Genomic DNA, 24783 nt, shown 5'->3' with positions numbered 1-24783 from the left:
ACACGTGCAAATTTATCACGTAGGTTACCTATATATCTACCTACCGATGATAATAATAATAATAATAATACAATAATGTACAGACTATCGTACCTATATATACAGTCGCACTGCGCACAATATAACATATGGTATATGCATATATACAACATATACCTCTCGCAGATTTAATACAATATATTATTATATTATAATATGTACAATCACATAACATATTATATATATATATATATATATATATATATATTGTGATACGGTAGGTAGGTATGTGATGATAATAATGTGATCTGGTATGTGCGCGTCGGGAAAAAAAAATTGTTATTATATATGTGCAGCCCATCGGGCCACCTGCGACGAGTGTGCTCCGGTGCGGTGTGCGCTGTCGGACACCAAACGCGTATCTAAGATATATATAATATGATATTGTACCGTGTAGACACACACACACACAGATTTATTATATTATTCAACGTGTGTGTGTGTGTGTGTGTGTACGTCAACGGGGCCGGGCCGGTAGCGCGTGCGTCAAGCGCCCAAGTCCGGTTGTGTAGTAGGGGTTGTTGTTGGTCGGGCCGCCGTCAGCCGAGCGCCGCGTGTATGTGCGTATGTAATAATGGGGATGGCCCGGGCCGGCATATAAGAGCGCGCCGTGCAAAGCGTGTGCGCACTAGATCGGTGGCAATTTGTCATACCGGCCGCGTCGAGTAGGCACGATCGCGTTAAAATTTCCGTACGCACTGCGACCAGACCGACTTGTACCGTTTTGTCGTCGTTAAATCGCGTCTGAAACAATCATCCAAAAACGACATTACAATAACATCGCGATAATAATTATTATAATAACATGTCGCACCAGACCGCATCATCGACCGCGACCGTGTTGCGTTGACGTTCGTGTAGGCTCACGAAAGCCACTTTACGTTTCCAGACCGTTTCGAAGATTTTCAAAAGAGAAACAAATTTTTTTTCCACGCCTGTTTTGTTTTTTTGTTTTTTAAACCGACGGAAACAATCGTTTCTCGTCTTTCCGTTTACAGCAACCGCGTTTCCAACGCAGTACGTCGCGTGCCCGCACCCGGTGATCCGTCACCGCAGCACCACCATTATTAGCGACTCCTGCAGTCCATATAGAATACCGCACTCTAATAATAACACAAAATATTACACCAGCTGATACCACGGTCCACACCCGGGAGGAGACCTCGCCGACCGCAAAAACTACACGGCAACTGTTGCGGTAACCCACCCGACTTCAGCACGAACACACTGCACGGACAACGATGGACGGCAGCACGTTGATTTTGATATGCATTGCCGTCGCGCTCATCGCCGTCGCGCTCATCGGCCCGTTGATTCGCAGGCGTGTGTTCATCGCCTCGTTTCGATCCATCCCCGGACCGCCGTCACTGCCCATCTTCGGCAACGCACTACAGCTAAACGGGTCCCCTTCTGGTAAGTTGGTTACCGCCGTACACCTGGTATGTTTATATACGATCATCTATACGGTGTATAGGGCGCAGGTACAAACCTCGGCGAAGATCGCGTTCTTTTTTTTATTTTACTCCGGAACCGGTACCGAAACACTATATACCGGCTCGTATGATATAGTATGTATTGATTTAATTGTTTCACGAACATATCTCAATAACGGACCAACCATATTTAATGGGACTCCGAATCGTGTTTAAGGGACAATCAGCTCACCACCGTTGATTCGGTAAACTATGTTGATATATATATAGGTACAGTGATTTCTTATGCAACCCGGTATATTATAACATAGCAGATAGGTTTTTTATTTATTTATTTATTTACGACAATGTTTACACTTTACGACGATAGTACATACAATTTATAGGCACTTTATTCTGTTTCTATATTTATAACATAGTGAGTTCAATATAAATTACAATATTATTTGTGTGTACCTACCTGCTTTATATCCATTATATTAAAACGTTATATTGTTTTGTTAAATTGTTTTTCTCGTCATCTAAAAATCACGCCATTTTTCAGAAACCACTGTGCGTGTATATAAAGGTATATGAGTTAGTTTATATTATATATTTTGATATTATTTCTATATACACATTTTTAAGATACTACTACGACTATTGCTATATCGATCGGTTTACAGTACAACAATCGTTTTAGTAATAATAACTGCTCGGACGCAGGTTTTTATGAACATTAAGAACAGATAAACATCAGTAGGTATTATTAACTCGAAACACTTGAAAACTCCGCCGAATATCGTCCAATCATAAACAGGGTATAGATAAAAGATATACCTAGGTAATAAGTACACAACGTGATTAAATAACAACTTACATAATACAATGTACTTATTAATATAACATACCTACTTACTTTTACTTTTTTCAAAAAAATAAAAGGCGAAAGGTATCTTGAAAATATATTTAGCATAATACGAGTAGACCCCATTGATTAGATATTCATCTTTGACATTTTTGACTCTCCCAAAAAATTTACAATTTCTGATAGAAGATCGCACATAATTGATATGTAAACATAAAATAGTTAGTTGGATATAGATAATGACAACAGTTGTTAATTATTAGAAAAAGTTATGATTAAAAAATTACAAACAGCCAAGAGTATATTTTAAATGAAAAATAAAAATTTAATCGGGAACTATATCGTTGTTTTGATCTAAGCGCCTTAAGCTATAGCCACCTGTTTTGTTTATTATTTAAATTATGATAGGTATGTGTATAATTTAATTAACTCATTTATTAAAAATAAACTTTAAAAACAAAAATTACTACCTAATACCTAGATTAAATAACACATTTTAATTTTAATTTGTTGAATGGATTTTGAACAGTTTAAGATTTATGTTAAAATTCTGAAAAACCTTAAATGCGTATGATGTGTTTGAGTTTGATATATATCTATTGAATTTAAAATTTATAAGTCATAATAATTATGATAAACCATCACTCATATTTATTACAACAATAATTCTTAGCATAAAAAATATATTAAGTATTTTATTAAAACTGTTAAGTATCATAATTCATAATAAAATAATTAGTAATAAATTACACTACCTAATTAAAAATAATGTAATATGATATTATACCTAATGTTTTTTTTAACGTTTTGAATTATAGGTAATGAATGTTTTGCAAATAATATATTATTTTAAAATATACCTAGTGAAATGTGTATCTTGTAATTGTTTAGCTAGTATATGCCTACTAAGTTTTTTCCAGAGTGGGTAGGTATTTAACTTTAATTGTATATTTTTAGAATAGATAGAAGAAACAAAAGTATCAACTGTATTGGATAAACGAGAATCGGTTAGGTATATTATCTAGTTCAGCTGATTAATCAGTTATCGATAACCAACAAGTAATGAAGTCGAGATGTTTATTATAGATTAACGAAGGACGTAGGCAAAGACTAAATACCTAATGAGATAAAATTACTTTAAATATGTACTTGAATTTTATAATAATTTTATTTTGAACTTAAAACTAACCAAAAATCAAAGCTAAATTCTACCGATTACATACTTATGATACAAAAGCAATATCACATTGTTTTAAGTATACTTGGTCAATTTGTAAGTTAGGTGCCTATGTTATAACTTATAATTATAATATACTAATATGCTAGGCTAAATACATATGTTAGGAATATGTAGTTTATAATTATATTACTATTTTTTATTATTTGTATATAAAATAGGACATATGTCGGTATCTATATATTAAATTAATTTATTAGTTTATCTTTGCTATATATAAGATAACCTAGCCTAACCTATCTAGCGTTAGTTATTTAATTTACTTATATTTTATGTTGTCTGTAATTGAAAATAATAACATTTAGTAATCTTTAATATCATTTGACTATTGACACAATCGACATCTATTAATTATATTAATATATTACTGAAGTGGTTGGACAAGCAATGTAAATTTAAAACACTTTAAAAAAAAATATAAAATCGTTTTGAAAATCGAATAATGACCTCATTCTATGTTTGTATAAACATATTAATAAAGACGGGAGCATTTAATCGTAGTATTTACATACATAACTTATGTAACATAAGCAATTCATATATTTTATATACATTTTACGAGTATTTAGTATTTCATAGAAAATAAATGTATTATGTTTTGTTAGTTAGTATCATAATAATTGTTTACTATTAAAAGGGCATTCCGTTTTGATACTTTTTGAATTATATCCATGTCCCGAGTATGCTATGTACTTTCAATAGTAATGAAACGCCATACCTACGTAGACAGTAAATCGTAAGCCTAAGTAAATCGATGGTATGCATAAAACAAAAATAATATAAAGATAATGTTTGATGTATATTATTATTATTATTATGTATAATGTAGACACCTATGGTAATTTAAAAAATATTTTTGTGAATATCATACTTTTTAAATTCCTTATTTATTTTATTCGTCTTATAAGTTTTGATTGCTGAAAATTTGAATGTTAATTCATATATCTTATTTATTATCGATAACTATGTAAAATATAAATTTTATATTTTGATTACGTAGTTACATATTATTACTTATAAGTATATATTTTTAAAAAAATGATGTACTCATTGACTATCCATACATTTTTTATTTTATTTGAAAATATATGAATGCTAAAAATAAATAATCTAAATAATATTATTTTATTCGTGCTAATAATTTAATCATAATTGCTCATTAGTTTAAAACTACGCAGTTTTACTTGACTTTTTCTATCATTTCATAAGATACTCTTATCATTTATATGGCAGTGGAATTTATTTTTTTGCTTAAGGTGATAATCTTACAAATAGAATTACTAATGTAATTAAAATGTTTTTCTTTTTGTTATTAAAAAAAAAAAAAAATTGAAACCTAGATAGGTACTTTAGTAAAGTAAAAAACATTTATAGAAATTATAATATTACATATAAACTACATTACTATAATATAATGTAATAAGCAATTTATAGTTTGTTGCCACTTACAGAGAACCCTGCTGAACCGATTTTTCTGAATTGCATAGTTATTTATAATAATATAGTATATAATATATATATATAAATATATAGTTTTTAAATCGTTTATCGGTAATTATAAAAGAAAAACATTGTTTTTTGATTCCGATATTTTGGAGTTTACTTTTTTATAAAATTTAATTAATAATTCAGTATTTAAAATTTTTACAATATCTATTTCTTACCAATAATTGATTTCTATCAAATTCGTTAGCGCAATTAATAGTCAAATAATTTCTTGGTTTTACATAAATTAAATTTAAAATCGTAAAAATTGAGAAGGAGATAGGGAATATTTTGAAACTATTCCTTGAGCGAAAAGAAGGGTATCGTCATAAAGTATAACATTAAATTACCAGTATAAATCTTATATACGTACTACAGATAGGTTTCTTCTTATAAGTTTTCCAAGGACGTCTGTTAGAGGACAGGTGGCAAGGGTTCATTCTCCCCATATCCCATTCATTTATAATAATAACGTAATGTGGTAGGTATATATAATGGATATTTGTATTCAAAATTTAAAAAGCAATTTTATTGTGTAAATATTTTTACAGGAATTAGAGTCTGTTTAATAATTCTCTTATAGATCAACGAACCTCAGTCACCCTGAACTATTTTCTTGTAATCGCCCTTGAATATATTTTTATCTTTGGTTATTTTTTGTATTTTAATATCGAAACTAATAAAATAGCAACATTACTAATTCCGTCTTGGGCTCTTGGCAGTTACCAATTATATCATTTTTAACCTTCTCGTATGTATACACTTAAAATTCAAATGTATCTCGGAATAACAACATATTGATTTGTTATTTTAAACAGTTATTAAATATTTAAATAAACAGTTAAATATTTAAATAAACAGTTAAATATTTCAAACATTTTGAAACAACTTAAATTAAATTTGTTCTCTTTAAAATTTAAATATTTATCTTTTTTTAATGCTTACTGTTGTCTGTTTAGGTATGGTTTAATTTGAAAACATAATTAAAAATAAAAATGATTCATTTAAGTAAAAAAAACAATAAAAGTTAAGTATCAGTGCTATCAAACAGTTATATATTATTATCAATATATTGAGAATTTTTTGTCAGAAATAACTAAGAAGTACATTTATAAAATACTATTCACATTAAAGTAACATTTAGAAAATGACATTACCGATGTTTTTCCTGCAGGGTATAGATTTTATTAAAATTGTATTACTTATGAATTATTATCATCAGAATTCCATACATAGTTTAAGTGCACGTTATGATCGAACACTGATCGGGATTATTTATGAGATAGGTATGCCTTTTAAGCATTAAATTTTGATAACTATTGAATTAAGACAGTAAAATATAGTTAACAACGTAAGAAATTTAAAAATGAATATCATCAGTAGAATACCAAATACCTAGTGACATATTGTTATTTTCTAAATAAATTGTATTATTCAATAGGTACCTATTGATAATTTAAATAAATAAAAATAAATAAATGAATACATGAAAAATTCAAATGTGATAAACACGTCTGACTAAATTTGCAATACGATATTGAGTATAGGTGCAAATAAATTAAAATTTTATTTTAAAACACAATACTAAATTTTAAACATAAAAAATTCAAATATATGTCACTTGGTAAAAAGTTTAAAACATAATAGGTACCTATAATAAATGTATAAGTATAATACACACCTCAATTATACGTGTATATAGTGACGTTTGAGAATATGAAATCAATATGTTGATTACAAATGCATTTATTTATTTTAGTCCACAAACGTCAGAATTTCCTCTTCCGTATGAATAAAACATATTATTATAAACACGGTAGATCATTATCGGAAAAATGTAGACGGTGAAAGTAGGTATTTGTTGATTTTATTAGGTGAAACTACCTTTAAATGTATTATAATTTACTTTAAATAAATCGTATTTGTTCATTTATCCTTGCGAATTATAATTAAAATGTAATAAACATATATGTCTAGACTGTCTGACATGGTGGCTTTAAGAAAACGTTAAAAAAAGGAAATATAAATAAATATAGTAATATTTATTTATATTGTACGTTTTTTAATAGGTCAAATTTTGTGCTGAATATTGCTGCACCACGTAGAAGTGAAATAAACAGTAATATGGGACTGCATTTTACACACATTGCCAATGTCATGGTTGTGTTTATGCTTGCCTTTTATAAATACACAATGAGATAAAAAAAAAAAGAAATGGGTTATCATATTGAGAACAGTAAATTCATGAGTTCAGCATTCAAAAAAATATGTCTATACGGTTAATAATATTATAAAAATAATATTTTTAATTTAATAAACAATGAGTTGTATAATCAACAGATTTTTAGTAGCATTTAGTGGAATTTAAAAATAATTTACCATCTTTAATGTAAGTAACTTATAATAAAATAAAAAAATAATAAATAATAATCATCAAAAATATTTTCATTAAATAATGATTTTGAAAATATTACATGATTCATGTAGCGACACTTATGCTAGCATAATATAATATATTAATACTTTATTATGTAGGTTCATTTGCAGAAAATACCAAGAGTATTTGCCTTCCAGGATAGTGTGTTTATATTATAATACTGGCTGTCATTTTTTTTAACCTGAAACATAGTGAAATCATATTATTAAGTACATATTAAAAGAATCACCGACAAAATATAACCGGTAAAATATCGCGTGATAAAATTATCGCAACTAAAATATCGCGAAACCATTATATCGCATGGAATAAATATGGCCAGCATGAAATATAGCAGTAATTTAATTATAAATAAATAATATATTTCAAGTATATAATATTGTTATATTGATATATAGTAGAATTGATAAAAATTATAAAAATATGCATAATTTCATAAAATTGATATAAGTATTAGTATATAGTAACAAAAAAATAAATATGTATATTAATTAATGGAAGTATACTTATATATTCAATAAAATACCTTGAAGATAATCTTTAAACTCTCGGTTATGATAATCTGCCACTATTTCCTTTACTCGTTCAGCTCAACTGACTGTCTTGTTCTTTTTATTTGGCGTATTTGGATTTCCTACTATACTTTTAATATGATTAGAAAAGATCAAGTTAAATTCAATATACAGACGCGATAATAATGTACGGCGGTATTATTTCTTTACGATATAATTGTTTCGCAATATTTTAGTTGCGATATTTTGGTCACACGATATTTTACCTGCGATATTTTGTCGGGGTACAATATTAAAAGTATAGGAAAATCGCAATTATATTTTTTAATTTATTATGAATTTTACGTTTTATTTTTTTGAAAATGTTTAATTAAATGTGTAAGTATTATTAAGTAAAGCACAATATAAATTATTGAATTATTGCTTGTGTAGAATGATTCAATATTCACGATCGAGTGTTTAAATTGAACATATAATATATTTTTCCTATTATCATTTTTGTTTTAAAATTGGTTCTCCTTTAAGGGTTGCTTATAAAAGCTTAGCTAAAAAAATTATGTACAAAAGTTGCCCGAGCTGGCTCTTTCTTTGTAGAAAAAACTTTTTTTATTTAAACTAGAATTTTCAAGGTATGGGATCGTGTAAGATTAACTGTAAATTTATACCTACTGTTTTAAATTAATATATTATTTTTATTTTAATCGGTCCAATTCCGATCACTAGTTTAAGTAATATCATCCATAGGTACAGGAAATATAAGCAAATTGTAAAATTAAAATCAAGTTAACTTTAAAATTAAAAATGTCTTTAACAATAAAAAAAAGTAAAAAAAATTTAATTGGCAATATTTCCAATTTTTAGTGCTAGTCATGCATTTTTTTACCGTTTTTAAGTGCGTATGTCGAAGCGCTAAAAAGTGATTTTTTAGACTATTTCGTTTGATAGCTACTGAGAATCGTTAGCGATATAAATTATAATAACATCATCAGCGGTGGTGACGAGCTATATGTTATAGTAATATGTGAGATAGGTAGTACCTTTGAGGGGCAAAACCTTTGAATCGAAATTCGGTGACGCCGTTGCAGCCACCTCGCCACCCGCGATCACACCTTCGGAATACACACGTTGGAGCAATCGGCGAACGTCGTCGGCCGTCATCGACACTGCAGCAGGCTCATCGTCGGGAGGCCGACGTGCTAGGTCTTCAAAGTCCATGCGTCGAACGTAATACGGTAACAGGCCTATCCTCTGCACCGGAACGGGTCTCCGCCGACGAATCAGCACATTCGCCACAGCCGGTTTCTCTCGGTACGTCACACGATTTTCGTAGTACTCTGCGGGTTTCACCAGGTACCGATCAACGGTCCGGGTCGACTCCAGCACGGTGTCTGCTGCTGCTCCGTCACTGCTCGAGCCGCCACCGATGAACGACGGTAGAGCGCACCTTTGATCGCGTTGTTCCGTCTGTCTGGCACCTCTGTGTGATGATGGGCTGCCTTCTACCGCTACCGGCGTGGCATGGCCAATCCGGACGGCAGCGGAGGCGTTTTCCTCGAAACCGGAAACGACGTTTTCTCCGAGCACGGATGTGGCGTTACCCGCCGCCGACCAAATCGTCATCGTCGCGTACAGAACCAGACGAGTCACTACGCGGACGGTGCGCGCCATCATCGCGATCGTCGTTCTCGCCTTCAACGATTTATTATAAGCCGATCAAACACAATATTTACTGCGAACAAAATAATAATTTTATTCGTTGGCGATCTCTTGCAGCGAATTATAACGAACACTCGATGACCCGAAGTCCGTCATCACACTACTATTGCGGGAGAAATAAACGATGTGCAGCGTGACGACCGTGATCGGTGCGGTGATGTCTATTGGTTTTTTTCGTCCTCTTGTTTGGTCTTTTGGTGAAAAATTAACGAATCTTCGGCCCCCGGCGGAGAAAAAACTGCACTCGCCTTTTCGACGTTATTTTCTAATAACAATATTATACATATTATTATAATATTAGAGAAATTATTGTTTCTGTGTAACGGAACTCGTTCTTGGTAAAAACCACTGCGCTACTGCTCGATGGTTGTGTTAGCGTATTACATAAACAAAACATTTCGGAATGAATTGTACATATTTTATACAATACAACAATAATAATATTGCTTTAATGAAACATTAATCTACTAATCTACTGATCAGAGTGCTTGTACAATATACTCCACTAGGAACATAGATATGACATACTTAACTACCTAAACTACCTAGGTATATATTCGTCAAATTTGTTTAGTCGCACGGCACTGTTTTTTTTTTTTTTTACCACCTATTCAATCTCTAGTGTATATCAGTGATGCCCACGAAACAAAGTTTGGCTATATGAAAACGATAAGATACAGTTACGATATAAAATAATTTAGACTGATATGATCGGAAATGTAGAGCAGATAACATTAATTAAAACTTGAAGTCATTACGAAAAGGTATTTTCATTTTATTGATATACATTTTTAAATACCTATCTTGCACGCCTCTGTAGTCTGTATACCTATGCCAATAATGCATAATATACACCAAAAACATATACATGTATATATAATTGATTTAAATATTTTAACAATAATTAATACATTGTTATAAAATGTTCAGTTTTCTAGTTCTCGCAGTACTTACTACTTTGCTAATCAATTTTATTATATTTCTTTTATAGATTTCTTCAGACTTTTACTCGAATGGCATTCAAAATTCGGAGACATTTATCAACTATGGATTGGTCTTCGACCATTCATAGCAATGGCTGACGCTGATCATATTCAGGTAATTTAAAAATTATCTATGTTATTACGAACATTTTGTGTTGAGTTAATATGCTAGAAATCTTTTAAATGAATACAATAATTATTGGCCAAGCAGGTGTATAGAATAATATTTACCACATTAATTATGTAATAAAAATTAAAACTCCCCATGTTGTAATACATGGTTATAATACTCTAAAATCTTTATTTTAATTTTTAAATCATGATTTCAATTTATAAATTATAATAATAGGTAATAAAGAAAAATAAATAATAACGATTTTTGTAAATGCTTTCTGCAATTTATTTTTATGTTGGCACTGAATAGTTACTGAATATTTACTGTACACATTAAATTGTTGTCTGAACTTTGAATGAATAGACATTAGTTATAAAAATTGTATTACTTAATAAATCGTCTGAACGTTTAATGAGCTGACATTGTCTATTAAAATATAATTGATACATAGTCTGTACATCAGTTATCGACTTGGAGAAATAAAATTATGACTCTTAGAAAATTAGAAAATTAACTTTTGATTTTATTGAACTCAAACTAGCTTTTGGGAGGTAAATCGTCATGCATGGTCCAACCATTAGTACTCAAACAAAAAATTACAATATTTGAGTACTCATTAGCTATTTAGTTAAAATGAACAATAGTCTTTTATTCACACTTAAAATAATTTGAATTAATCAAATGCATATAAATTTTTAAATATAATCATTAAACTATATAAAATTTAAATTACAATTATATTGGTATGAAAAGGTGGTGGTTGAGTATTTAAATACATTTTTGATTTTCGTATAGGTATAATTTATAGTAAGTATATTGTTATTTAGGGTTGAAATGCAAGAAAATCAGGTAGTGTATGATACTAGTATCTTATTTAATAACTATAATAATGTTTAAAAAAAAATTATTAGACTTAGGTTTTAAGAAAAATGTTATTGTAGTATAATATACGACGTCACATGATTATCATAAAACAATTTTAGTATGCGTTATAATTTTTTATCACATTTTCCTATGAGAAAAATATTAAATTTCAACATCATTATAAGATAAATATTTTTACGGTCTTTTTACTTGATTATGTGTAAATATTACAATATTACAATCCACTATACATAAAACATTTTTTTTTTTAATTAAAATTGCGTATTAGGTATATATTATCGTTAATAATAATCAAAATTGTAGATATTTTTTAAGTACTATTTTTAAGTACCAGAAAAGTACATAATCCCGAATTCCCAATCGAAATCATGAGGTAGTATCGGTCATTATCATTTGAAAAAATATTATTTCTTATTTTTACAAGCATGAGACATGGTCACATAATATCCATGCTTCGATTCTCTAAAGAAATATCATATTAACGCAATACAATCATTATTTTCAGAAAATAATTTATTTCTCGCTTAGGGATGGTCGCAGTTTCCTAGTCATCCCCATATATTATTATGGACAGTTTTCTCGTAAAGTAATAATTATATCTATAAAATATTATTCAATCATTTCGGTTTCGAGTAAAAATACTATACCTACAAAGTATTATGCATTTAGTTGTAGTTATTATTATATTATTTACAGGTATCTGTAGTCAACATATTTGGTACCTACATACCTAATGTTTCACTGTTTTTAGGTCATGTACGATTGCACGTGCCTATCGGAAAAAAAACTACACACTTATAGTAAATTACTAATTGCTGTGTATAGCTTATGGTTGAATTTCCACAACGACCTCCCTTGTTTTATATTAATTGAGCCTATCATTAGGTTCTACTTTTGTGTTTATGGCATCAATTTATAAATTATATTTCCTTTACATGTGCAGTGAAAATACTATATCTTCTATTAAAAGTTATGTGTATATATACATATATTATATATAAACTGAACGTTTTGTAATAATGTATTAATTATTGTTAAAATATTTAAATCAATTATATATACTTGTATATATATAATATATACATAAATCTTGCACTTCTGTTTACCTTTGATTTTTTAAATTCATAAATTTTACAAGTACTATTTTGTATGAATCCAACAATATTCTATTGTAGTAATGTGCCAAGGAGATGCAGCCATAATTTATTAATTAAGATAACAAACAACTTTTAAATATTTAGAAGAAGGTATATACGACACTCGGTTATCCAGCATTAAAATAAGATAAAATTCTGTTATTGTCTAATTGGTGTGTTTTATTAAGCACATATTATATTTTTGTTTGGTAGTTAAAATATTTTTGTTAAGTTGTCACTAGTCAGTTTTTAAATTGTAGGTATTCATAACCTACAAATATTATGAAAATTTGATTAAAAACCATGAAAATTTATTTTTGGTGGTTAGGTATAATATGTAGGTACTATATGCTAGCATAGGTACTATTTGAAGGATAGTTTGATTAAAAACCAATTTAATTTGTTTTTCTTTTTAATAATTGGTACAAATGTGCATTAAATTAGTGAATTTTTCATTGTATAGTATTCTTATGAGCATTAATAGATACAAACAATTTACATACTCACTGATTACCTTAATTTTAAACCAAAAGTCCATATACCTATATTATTGTAAAAAGAACATTTATCAAACAATAGGGATTAGGAGGCTTATGTTTGAGTAAATTAACACACAATATTGGCTTTCATTTTTAAATATTGCAATCTTCAATCAAATCTACTTGAATGCGTCACACTAATTACGAGTTATGAATGTTTAAAACATATATTTTACTTGTAAAAATACATAATATATAAACATCTTTTTACATCGGTTTATGTTTACAATAAATTAATATTAATGTATGTAAAATTCTAATTTTAAACTTTTATTTCAGCAAATTCTGAACTCAAGTACTCATATTGATAAGAACCTAGAATACAACCTACTACTTCCGTTTATCGGTACAGGACTAGTGACCAGTTCAGGTAATAATTGTTTTGAAAAATTATATACACACAAAAACTAGTTGTAATAAAATTGATTAATTACATAAGATATAAAACCTGGTAAAAAATTAACTATAAGCTTAATATTTAAATTTCTTTAGACATTTTCCATTGACAATATTATAGTAATGTAAATTAATATGGTAAATTGTAATAAAACAATAATAACTGTTTTCAATATATATATATATATATTTTTGAAAAATAAACTAGTATAGCATTTCACATTGCTAATAATCTCAAATAATTTGTTCATATTCTTACAATTATATAATAAAACTATGAAGCATAAATTTAATTTTATATAAAGTGCACATTAACGAATAAACGAATTCATTCAAATCAAATATATAAATTTAGAGCTCAGATGATGTACATATCAAACCATGTTACCATGACCTAAACTACGAATCACGATGACAAATTGATAATGAATACTAGTATCGTAAATAATAATTAATATGTTTATTGGTATTAAATTTATCTTTGTTTATATTTTTCTTAAAACTATCCATCTATGACCTATAGCCTATATTGGTGTTTTTATTTATATAATATAATGAGATTAAATTTTATATTAACAATAATTATTATATCACCGTATTATCGTTTTCCTAAGAGAATATCATTTCAACGTATCAGATGAATAATAATCCAATATACTTACATAACTTACATAATATACAATACATGTATGCATTATGATGAAGTAGCTAGTACCTTTGGCTAAAAAAAAGTATTTCATTTATTTTGGCAGATAATATTTATTATTTGTAACTATTAATCATTGAACATATGTTTAGCATATTAGCATATGCTAACTGTTATTAGAAGCTTTAAAATAACAAATAAATTGGGTTAACAAAGAGACGCAGACAGCGTTTTAAACTTTTAATATCGATCTATTATACTTAGGTATAACATATTATGTATTTAAAGTTTTAAGGTGGTAATTTAATTAAATTTTTAAAATTACAATTTGAAATCACAATTCTCAGGATTAAAGGGTAATCTTTGGAATACAAAAAATGTTTTAATGAGTTTTCTAAAAACACCGGGAAAAGTAAACAATGTACCGGGTGATTCTTTTATCATTGAACACTCATTATTTCAAAAATTATTAATGCTTTTGAAAATATTATTTTACATAGTTTCAATTTGTTAAAACCCGACGATTTATTAAAACATTATATTTTTAAATATTTTTTATCCTTATAATTTTGGGGCCACTCCACTCTGCCAATCTAAACTTTAAATACTTATAACTCATAAACTACTCGTCCTAAATTCGATTTTTATGAATAAAAATACTTCGAAAAATATTTTGCTTTGGAATATGAAATTAAAACTCTATGTTGTCATTTTAAAAAAGTAAAAAACTTAAAAAATTATAAGGATAAAAAATATTTAAAAATATAATTTTTTAATAAAAAGGTTGGTTTTTTAACAACTTGAAACTATGTAAAAAAATATTTTCAAAAACATTAGTAATTTTTGAAATAATGAGTGTTCAATGATAAAAGAATCACCCGGTATAGAGCGGGGACATTCCCAAGTCAATTAATTCACTGTATTAATATATATATACATATATATATATGTATATATATATTATACTTTTATTCACTACCATTGTCTATTTTAATTATTTCAGCTCTAGTATAAACTTTTTATACTAAGTAATTTAATTTTAATATGAGCTTACAATTACTCTCGTATTTCTATATAGTAATTTTATATTAAATTATGAACAGTTTTACAGCATTACGTTTACCTCCAATTTGTCATTACTCATTTGTATCAAACAATTAGAGTTTTGGGTGGTTCGGCAAAGGTCCGATTGCTAAAACCTGATAACTAATAACAAATTAAGAGGGCGTTGCACTCACATGTGTTATCTCCGTCTTACACACGTGACACGTTCGACATGGCAAATTTTTGTTCATCAGTTTTAAAAGTGTGATGTTAGTTTTGATATTAGAGTGAACTTAAGTTATGACATTTTGGAAACTGCACATTTTAAAACGATTATAACTTACTTAAAAAAAGTTATATCAATAAAAGCCTACATGAAGCACTAGATAATAATCTTATCTTTAAATTTTATTGTAGGTCAATTTATTCTAATAGCAAAACTAACAGTACATTATTGAAACTAGTGAAAGAAAATTTGTTATTTCGTACATGTGTAAGACGGTGTAACATCTTCTCAATAAAAATGAAATTTCTCATAAATACATTCAGATTGAGTTCTTTACTATGCGTTGTGGAATTTTGTTAATTCTTCTATAAATACTGAGTGCGTAAAATTGTCTCGCGTAAAACATGTTCCTGCTATGTTGTACGTTTATAAGACGAAGACAACACATATGTGGGTGTGGCTTGTTCTTGAGATAAAATGTATTTTTAGACTTTGTAAGTAGTGTTAAGAGTAGGAGTTGGGAATGAAAAACGACTTTAAAAACTCAGGACAGTCAATATTTCTGGCGAAAAGCTTATACAAAGAGTATAATTTTAAACACAAACCATAAATTTAAATCTAAAAGTTGTTCTAGTGTTTCAAATTATTTTTATTTGACCAACCAGTTTACAAGCTATATCTTTAATCTTTATTAATAAAATTGCAATTTTTTGTCAATTGTAAGATAGATAGTGTAGTTAATAATAATAAATTCTTCTGTTTCTAGCCATAGGTAAGATAAATAATATAAAAACTAAAACCCTTATTTTTTATATGTTTTGCATATACATTATACATAATATATAAAATGACATAGGCAGGTAATGTTATTTGTTTAATTTATCTTATGAAAAATCAATATTTAACTATTCGTCTAATATATTATATTCGAAATCTCATTACTCATTAGATATGTTGAAAATAAAGTTTATTAGTTAAACACTTTTCAGAAACTTAAAAGAAAAACAAAGCTGAAAAATATTGTATCGGCTTATTTTAACTAATTCACAAGTCAATGCCGGATTACTTGGCTATATTATAAGATTTTTCCACTTAATATCCTTGACTGTTGCAGTTATGGTTAGACATAGGATAGCGAGCTTCCGTATCATAGAATATATACGGTTTTTGAATAAGATTTGTACTTCGTGGACCTACAGTTCAAAATGTTAAGTGGTATCCATTAAGAACTAGTATTCGCCAGTAGCGCTAATTGAGAGTAATGATAAAACAAAATGAAAGTTTTAAATTAATTATTCATGTTAATTTACATTAAAAGTTGTTTAAAAATATGACTATGAAATTGATCGAAAACTTTCAAAATTTCATCAATTTAAAATATTATGTACCTTTCTACTACCTATATTGATTTCATGGAAATATTTAATTTTTTTATTTATATTTTTGAAATATTAGTGCGATAACACGAGTTTTAAAACTCAAGACACTGTACACCACAATTTTATTTCCCTTGAAATTTGAGTTATCGAGCCTCGATTATAATCGGTTAATCAAATAATTTATGATTAATTATTTTTAAGTTTTTATCACGATGCTTAAACAATATCGAAACTTTAGGTGTGGGGCACGTTTTTATGATTAAATGAAAAAAAAATAATTTGATTTTTTAAATTAATTTATATAACTCAAAATATGTATGTTGTGATATTATAAAATGCAATAAATTAATCACAAATTCTTAAAAAAATACCGTAAGAAATATTATACATATTCGAAATTATAATTTTTTCAAGTATTAAAAAAAAGTTTTTTTCTAATGAGAATGATGCGATTGTACCAATACAAAATCAACAAAATCGATACATTAACATGTATGCATATTGTGAATAAACTACAGGAAACGAGTGAGAAAAAAACGCTTGTAGAATATAATTATTACCTATATTAAACAATAGTAGAATTAAGATCATATTTCATATTTTTAAACACATATGAACATTGTGCACATAGAATAAACTGAAACAGTTTATCTGTTGATAATATTCAACCTAATTTCCTATCTAGGTACGAATAATAAAAAATTTAAATAAATAATAATATAATAGTTTTGTTTTGTAAATAAAACAAACACATATTTATGTATGTTCATAAATATTTTAAATATGCTGATATGCATAATAATAATAATAATAATAATAATAATAATAATAATAATAATATAATCATTGTATATTGTTAAACTCAGGATCGAAATGGCATAATAGAAGGAAGTTATTGACACCAACATTTCATTTTACTATTCTCGAGGAATTTATTCCATTGATAGAAAAACAAAGTAAAGTTTTAGTAAAGGTGTTAAAAAAAGAGGTCAATAACGATAATGGATTCGATATAAAGCCATACGCAAAATTGGCTGCACTAGATACCATCGGCAATACAGCTATGGGCTGTGAGATCAATTCACAGGAAAATTCCCAACTGGAGTACGTGAAGGCACTCGACGAGTGAGTAGAAATTTATGTACATACCTACCAAGATATAAAATGTATTGTACCGAAAACTATATAATATATAAAACTATCTGAACAATGAACTTTGAGGAGAAAGTAAAAAAAAAAATTCAAATGGATAAACGCCAATTTTTGCTTTTCAACCTTTAAATCTGTATTTATGTATTAAATATTTTTATTTATGATTTATCAAAACTATAATAGGTACTACTTAATTAACGAGTTATCAATTTATCATAAAAATAATCGTTTTGAAATGTAGAACTGAAGTTCAAATTTTTAATTTCAGACTTACTGCAATCATGCAGAAACGGTTTATAACACCGTGGTTGAAACCAAACTTATTATTCAACTTAACATCTCTTAGTAAAAGACAAAAGGCATGTATAGACGTTATACATACATTCACAAGAAAGGTAATGTCATTGAAATTAACTATTATCCGCAAAATTATGATTATAAATAAGTACTTACCAACTGTAGGTACGTTTTTGTATAATATAACCATAGATATTTTTAATTTATTATAGGTCATTAAAGAGAGAAAAGAAAACTTCAAGTTATTTAATGATCAGATTTCAGATGCGAATAAAAATGAAATTCAGCATGGTAAAAATTACACTGTGATACGTGTTGATAGAATTGTAATAATTTTATTTCATTTTTAGGGAAAAAACGCAATAGAGCATTATTGGATTTATTGATAGAAGTGTCCGAAGATGGAAAAGTATTAAGTGATGAGGATATTCAAGAGGAAGTCGACACTTTCATGTTTGCGGTAAGCATAGAATTTTAAACGAAAATATTATGCATTAATTTAAAAAACTGAATTTATTTTATGATCTATAATTTTTTTAATAATATTATACTGTATGAAGTAAAAATATATAATATGTCGGAAATGCATTCATTTAAAATTTTTTTTTTCTTTTTTTTTCAGGGAGTTGATACAAGTTCTGTTACTTTTTCTTGGATTATGTATGTCTTGGGTAAAAATCCACATGCACAAGATAGGATTGTCGAAGAATTAAACGAAAAAATTCCAAATTTTGGTAATACAAAGTTATCAGTACAAAACTTAAGTACTCTTGACTATTTGGAGAGAACAATCAAAGAAGTGTTACGACTTTTTCCATCTGTGCCATTTATTGGCAGACAAATTTACCAACCACTCACAATCGGTAATAAAATAATTAATATATATTAATTTTAGGACTTTAAATGATCAAATAGTATTTAGTTATAATAATAATTATACTTAGAAAAATCAGTTTTAACCAAAAAATTGTCTTTAAAATTAGTTGTAATATATATAGATAGGTATTAATGTACCGACAGTTTTTCAAAATATGTAAAAAAATTCTTAAGCCCCTTAATTAAATAAATATGTTCAATACGTTTATTAATATTGTGACGTCTGATACTACACTTTCATAACTACATTTTAAAATACAATAATTGAAAAAAATTTTAAAGAACAATTTATGTGTCAACATGATCTTAATACAATACCTAGGCAGTCCATTTATTCATTAAAAAATAAACAATTCCTTTTATACTTGATTTTTAAAGCGATAGTAATTGTTGTCATAAGTTGAATAAGATTATATGTATATTATTACACACTAGATTCAGACAATCACCAATCTAAAACAGTGTGTCAGTGTCATATCTGTGCTTCGTAGAAAGCCCATTTTTTCTTATAAATATTTAACTGTTTGTATGTTATTAATATTTTCATTGTTAATAAAATATGTTTGTGCAGGTGATCACACTATTTTGCCAGGGACGTCAATTTTCATAAATGTGTTTGCTTTACACAGAAACGAAAAACATTTTGAAAATCCAAATGTATTTGATCCTGATAGATTTTTAAAGGAAAATAAAAACGAGCGACATCCATATTCCTTTATACCATTCAGTGCAGGAATGAGGAACTGCATTGGTAAGTAATAAAAGAAACATTACAATTTCAGTTTTACCTATATATTTATTTCGATGATAAAAAGCAAACAAAAGAAAGGCTTTATTAAAATTGTGCAGAAATCTATAAAATTCTCATAAAACAAATTGTCGTGCATTTATTGGTGTTTATTTTTAACTAATCAGACACAATATCCTAACAAAAATCGTTTTTAATTCCCCCATTTGAGTGTTGGATAAGTTCTAAAAATACTTTTTCGATATAAATATGTTTCAAAACTTGAAAAATCATTTTTCATAATGTTAAAATTGTTATATTACTAATAGTTATTAAATAATTATAGTAATTTTTTTTGATTTAATACAATGATCAATATAGTCTGACTTATACATATTCATAATTTTTCTAAATATATTTTTTATTTTAAGAAATTCAGAACTTTGTAAATAATGATTATCTATTTCATTTATTTACGTGTAATTCACTATATAGTTATTTTTACGTTTTGGTTTTTTGAACAATTTTTTTACTTAATTGTGTATAATATTATATTCTCATAACTAACAAAAACAATTCAAAATTATATAATAATAAACGGTTTGGCAGTAAATCTAATCAAGTAAAAAAGATTATTTGTCAACGGTAAAAATTATTTTAGCATTTAATATGGCAATACACATAAGTATAATAGGTACATAATACAATAAGTATAACGCCATTGCATTTGTAGAAAAAAATGAAGTCTAATATATTATTGTCTCATATGTGTATACGAATCCAGTCATTGCTGAAAAAACAGGTTTACCACCGGGTCTGAATATTATGTGCCAGTTATTATATGAATATTTGTAAAAAGATGTATTTTTTATTAGATGCACAGATATAAGATTTGCTGACTAACATTATATTTTTAGTTAATCGCTATATATCGCCATTCATAATCATATAGCACAGTACGTTTCAAACATAATATTGACCTATTATAAAATTGAAAAATTTAAACTTTTGTAAAGTACTCACATATTATGACAATCGACTTATTTCGATATAGTATTATACCGAAAACTAATATCATTATGTTATGCCGTCATTTTACCTTGCGCTATTAAAATATCGTGTGTTTATAATATTATACGTTATTTTATTTTTGTATTACTTATGGGTAAGTATTACAAATATGTAACACGTAGGTAGTAGGTTCAAATTAATGTTTGCCTTACGGGTATAGAATTCCAAATACTTTTTTTCAAAGTATTGACTCCTTCGAATATATCAATTTTTTTTATGTAACATACTTACCTATTTTTAATTATTTATTTTTCATCCTTGATAAATTATCTATAGCTCTTCATAACAATCTGACTAAAAATAATAATACAGCTGAACTGTATGATATTTATCAGTTTGCTGATTTCTTTTGGTAGGTATGCCACAGATATTTGAATTTTTTTTTAATATTCTGATTAGATTCCAGTTTTTTTTTTTTTTTAAACGGTTTTGATATTTATTATAAATAGCATTAAAAAAATATTTTGTTCAAGTATACTAGTTGACACAACATAATGACATGCGTCCAATTACATGAAATAAAATATTTATTAATCAAACATGTATTTATGTCGTATGTTTTACGAATTGTTTTAGGACAAAAGTTCGCGATGATTGTGATCAAAATAGCTGTCGCCACAGTAATAAAATCGTACAGAGTTAAGTCAATAGACCCAGAAGACAAGTTAGGAATTGTAGGGGAAATCGTGTTGAACGCACTAAACGGAATCAACGTGACACTTGAAGAACGGACGTAGACTTATCCAAGTGCTTACTGACTTAAATACATACATTCATATTGTATTGACTACTTCCACTGCATATTATAAATTGTATTATGTATTAAGTTTTTAATTATATTGGTATTATAGTTTAAGTTTTTATGCATTGGATGTTTTTTTTTTCATTATCATTATTAATTATGTACCTAAGTTAATATAACTATTTGCTTAATTTTTTCCATACCTATTATTATTATTATTATTAGATTTATATTTTGAAATGGTATTCATTTTACTATGATGCAAGTATAAAAATAGTAATATACATTTTTCTTTTATAAATAAACCGTGTTTATTTATTTAATTATATATGACATGGGTGCTATTAATTTTTACAAAAAGCATACTGAATTTTATTGAAACAAATACTTTTATATATGAATATGTTGCAGTAGGAATACTTAAATTATTATTATTACTATTATGTATTAATTTAAAAATTTAAATTTATAATATATTCTAAAGAGCTTATAAAAGGTTACTGATTAGCAGTTTGTATACATGATTTCAATATATCTATCAAAAAAGATAATATAAAAATTAAAGAAGGAATTAATTCTTTAAAATAGTTATTGTGCGTTCTACAGTTTAAATACAAGAGAGAGTATCTAAATTATAGTTTTCCAGTTACTTGTTAAATATATGTATGATAATTATTGATTTTTCTGGTAAAAATAAAATGAGTAATCTTAATACAGTCTACAATTTCAAAATAATTACATTAACATTTCAATAAATAGGTAAGTATGCAAAATAGCAAAATATAATGGATCGTCATTTTCTAAAGATATATAGGTAATGTCACTAATGTGCATATGTACCGGAGTCGGTAAATTGCGTCCCCCAAAAAAGGTCATAGTTATATACTACGTAAATTGCGTCCCAGGTATATTTGAAATGTACGTAAATTGCGGCCTGGGATATTCCGATTTCCGGTCGGTTGTACAATTTAAAGATAAGTATTAATCTTTGAATGATCGATTTATATAATAATAATATATTCACTAACATAATATATTACTAGCAGTCAGTGTGCATTTGATCGGAGACCTTATTTAATAACACATTTTTACTGACACATTATTACTAATTGCTAATAATATATTTTTTAATTAAGAACAGCAAAACCAATATTTTTAATCATACCAATATTGATAAAATTATATTGACATCCCTAAGTCTGAAAATTGAGAAGGAAAATATTGATTTTAATATCATTGATAAAAAATATTTGGGTAGGTAATAAAAATTATACCCAGGCTGCAATTTACGTGTATATAAAATATAGCCAGGCCGAAATTTACGTATGTGCAAAATATGCCCGGGTCGCAATTTACATAAAAAATTAAAAATGGGCAGCAATTTACAGCGAACCATATATACATGGATATGCATTGATATATTTTTACGTACTACGTGCATAGTTACCTACATATTTAGCTGTAGTCAATTTGCACCAAAATTAAAATCGATTATTTTTTCGATAGTACCACCTTACAAGTTTCTATATCCTAATATAAATTTAGCTTGATTGTTATTTATAAAATAGCTGAGCTTATACACATATTGTTGTAAGTTTATATAAAATCGTATTATTTTTCTGAAAATTTTCTCACAACGCCAAAGAATAATTATATATTTGTACTTTGTAGTTTTTGTTTTTTATGCAAAATAAAAAGTATGGTTATTCTATTCTAAAATATCTCCCCTCAGATTATTTTTAGCTATCTTAACTTTCATATTTGAAGAAGAAAATTAAAAACTGCACTAAAAAAAAAAAAATGTTACATTAAATTACGTATTACGACGAAACGGCAAGACTAAACGTATAGCTTAGTATTTTATCGAAATAATGAACTAATAAACATTATGCGATTACGATCGATAATTGGACGTAATAAATGTTAAAATATTATCAGATAAGGTGAAAAAACCCGAAAAATTATTATTGTCATTCGTGTCCATTTAGTCTTTACGTCAACGAGGATACCGAGGAATAACTGAATATTTCAAAATCGAACAAACAGTTAATAATCATTTTGGTGCAAATTACAAATACTATTTTTGACTACCTGCAGTGGTGAAAATTAAATATCTTTAATTTGGTTCAAATTAAAAACTTCCACATATTTGATACTAAACTATATATTTAAATTTTAAATAATCAAAATCGCAGTTCTTTATTGCATAAAATACTTTTATCAATAATTGGCTGAAATAATTATTGAATAAACATTTTTAATTATCTAATAAATTAAAGAAATTTAGATTTAATGTTAATTTTAAAGCAACTAAAAATCGTGTTTAATGTGTTGCTACACCTACACCAGTTAGAACGCTTGTTTTTATAGTGTTTAAGGGATTTCAGACTTGAGTTACTAAAAGTTAAATTTACCAACTTAGAAAATACTATTTTTGCAACATGTAAAGTAAACAACAAACCTGAGAATTTAATTTAATTTTGGATTCTGATTGTAGTGATAAATCTATTGGTTTACAATTAAATTTCTTTGTGCACCTGGTACTTTGACTTTACCTTAAGTAACAGTAAAAATAACATTTTAAAAAACCTTAATTTTGGAAATTGTTTCTGGCAAAAAAAAATCAAAATCAAAGTGCATGTTAAACAAATACAATAATGATTTATACGTCAAACCAGTTTTTAACGAAATTAATTATATTTAATTATTTATTTTTTTGTAACTCGTAACAATAAAAGAATATAATCGTAGAGACTCGACGTTGACATTGTCAAAAAATAATTTATATCAGCATTTTATAAACACGATATAATGTTAAACATTAAGAAAGACGTGGAATTGCTGAACGGTGGCCCAGATTGGA

General features: G+C 27.1%; 2 protein-coding genes across 2 annotated transcripts; one reads left to right on the top strand and one right to left on the bottom strand.

Moving 5' to 3' along the window:
• Positions 1-653: 653 nt before the first annotated feature.
• On the top strand, positions 654-22225 carry LOC107166646 (cytochrome P450 4C1-like). Its single transcript, XM_089219395.1, has 10 exons — positions 654-1452; positions 10698-10804; positions 13644-13734; positions 17922-18180; positions 18476-18602; positions 18717-18795; positions 18855-18964; positions 19127-19367; positions 19952-20131; positions 21755-22225. The coding sequence occupies exons 1-10, from the start codon at positions 1281-1283 to the stop codon at positions 21913-21915; spliced, it is 1527 nt and encodes a 508-aa protein (XP_089075521.1). The 5' UTR covers positions 654-1280; the 3' UTR covers positions 21916-22225.
• On the bottom strand, positions 7030-10006 carry LOC149060898 (uncharacterized). Its single transcript, XM_089219401.1, has 2 exons — positions 9028-10006; positions 7030-7659 (listed from the first exon to the last, which is right to left on the bottom strand). The coding sequence occupies exons 1-2, from the start codon at positions 9659-9661 to the stop codon at positions 7655-7657; spliced, it is 639 nt and encodes a 212-aa protein (XP_089075527.1). The 5' UTR covers positions 9662-10006; the 3' UTR covers positions 7030-7654.
• Positions 22226-24783: the final 2558 nt, after the last annotated feature.

Source organism: Diuraphis noxia, unplaced genomic scaffold (genome assembly GCF_037042655.1).
Source record: "Diuraphis noxia isolate RWA-SAM2 unplaced genomic scaffold, SU_Dnox_SAM2 contig0001, whole genome shotgun sequence".
NCBI classification, from domain to species: Eukaryota; Metazoa; Arthropoda; class Insecta; order Hemiptera; family Aphididae; genus Diuraphis; species Diuraphis noxia.
This window is presented reverse-complemented; position numbering and strand designations above follow the sequence as displayed.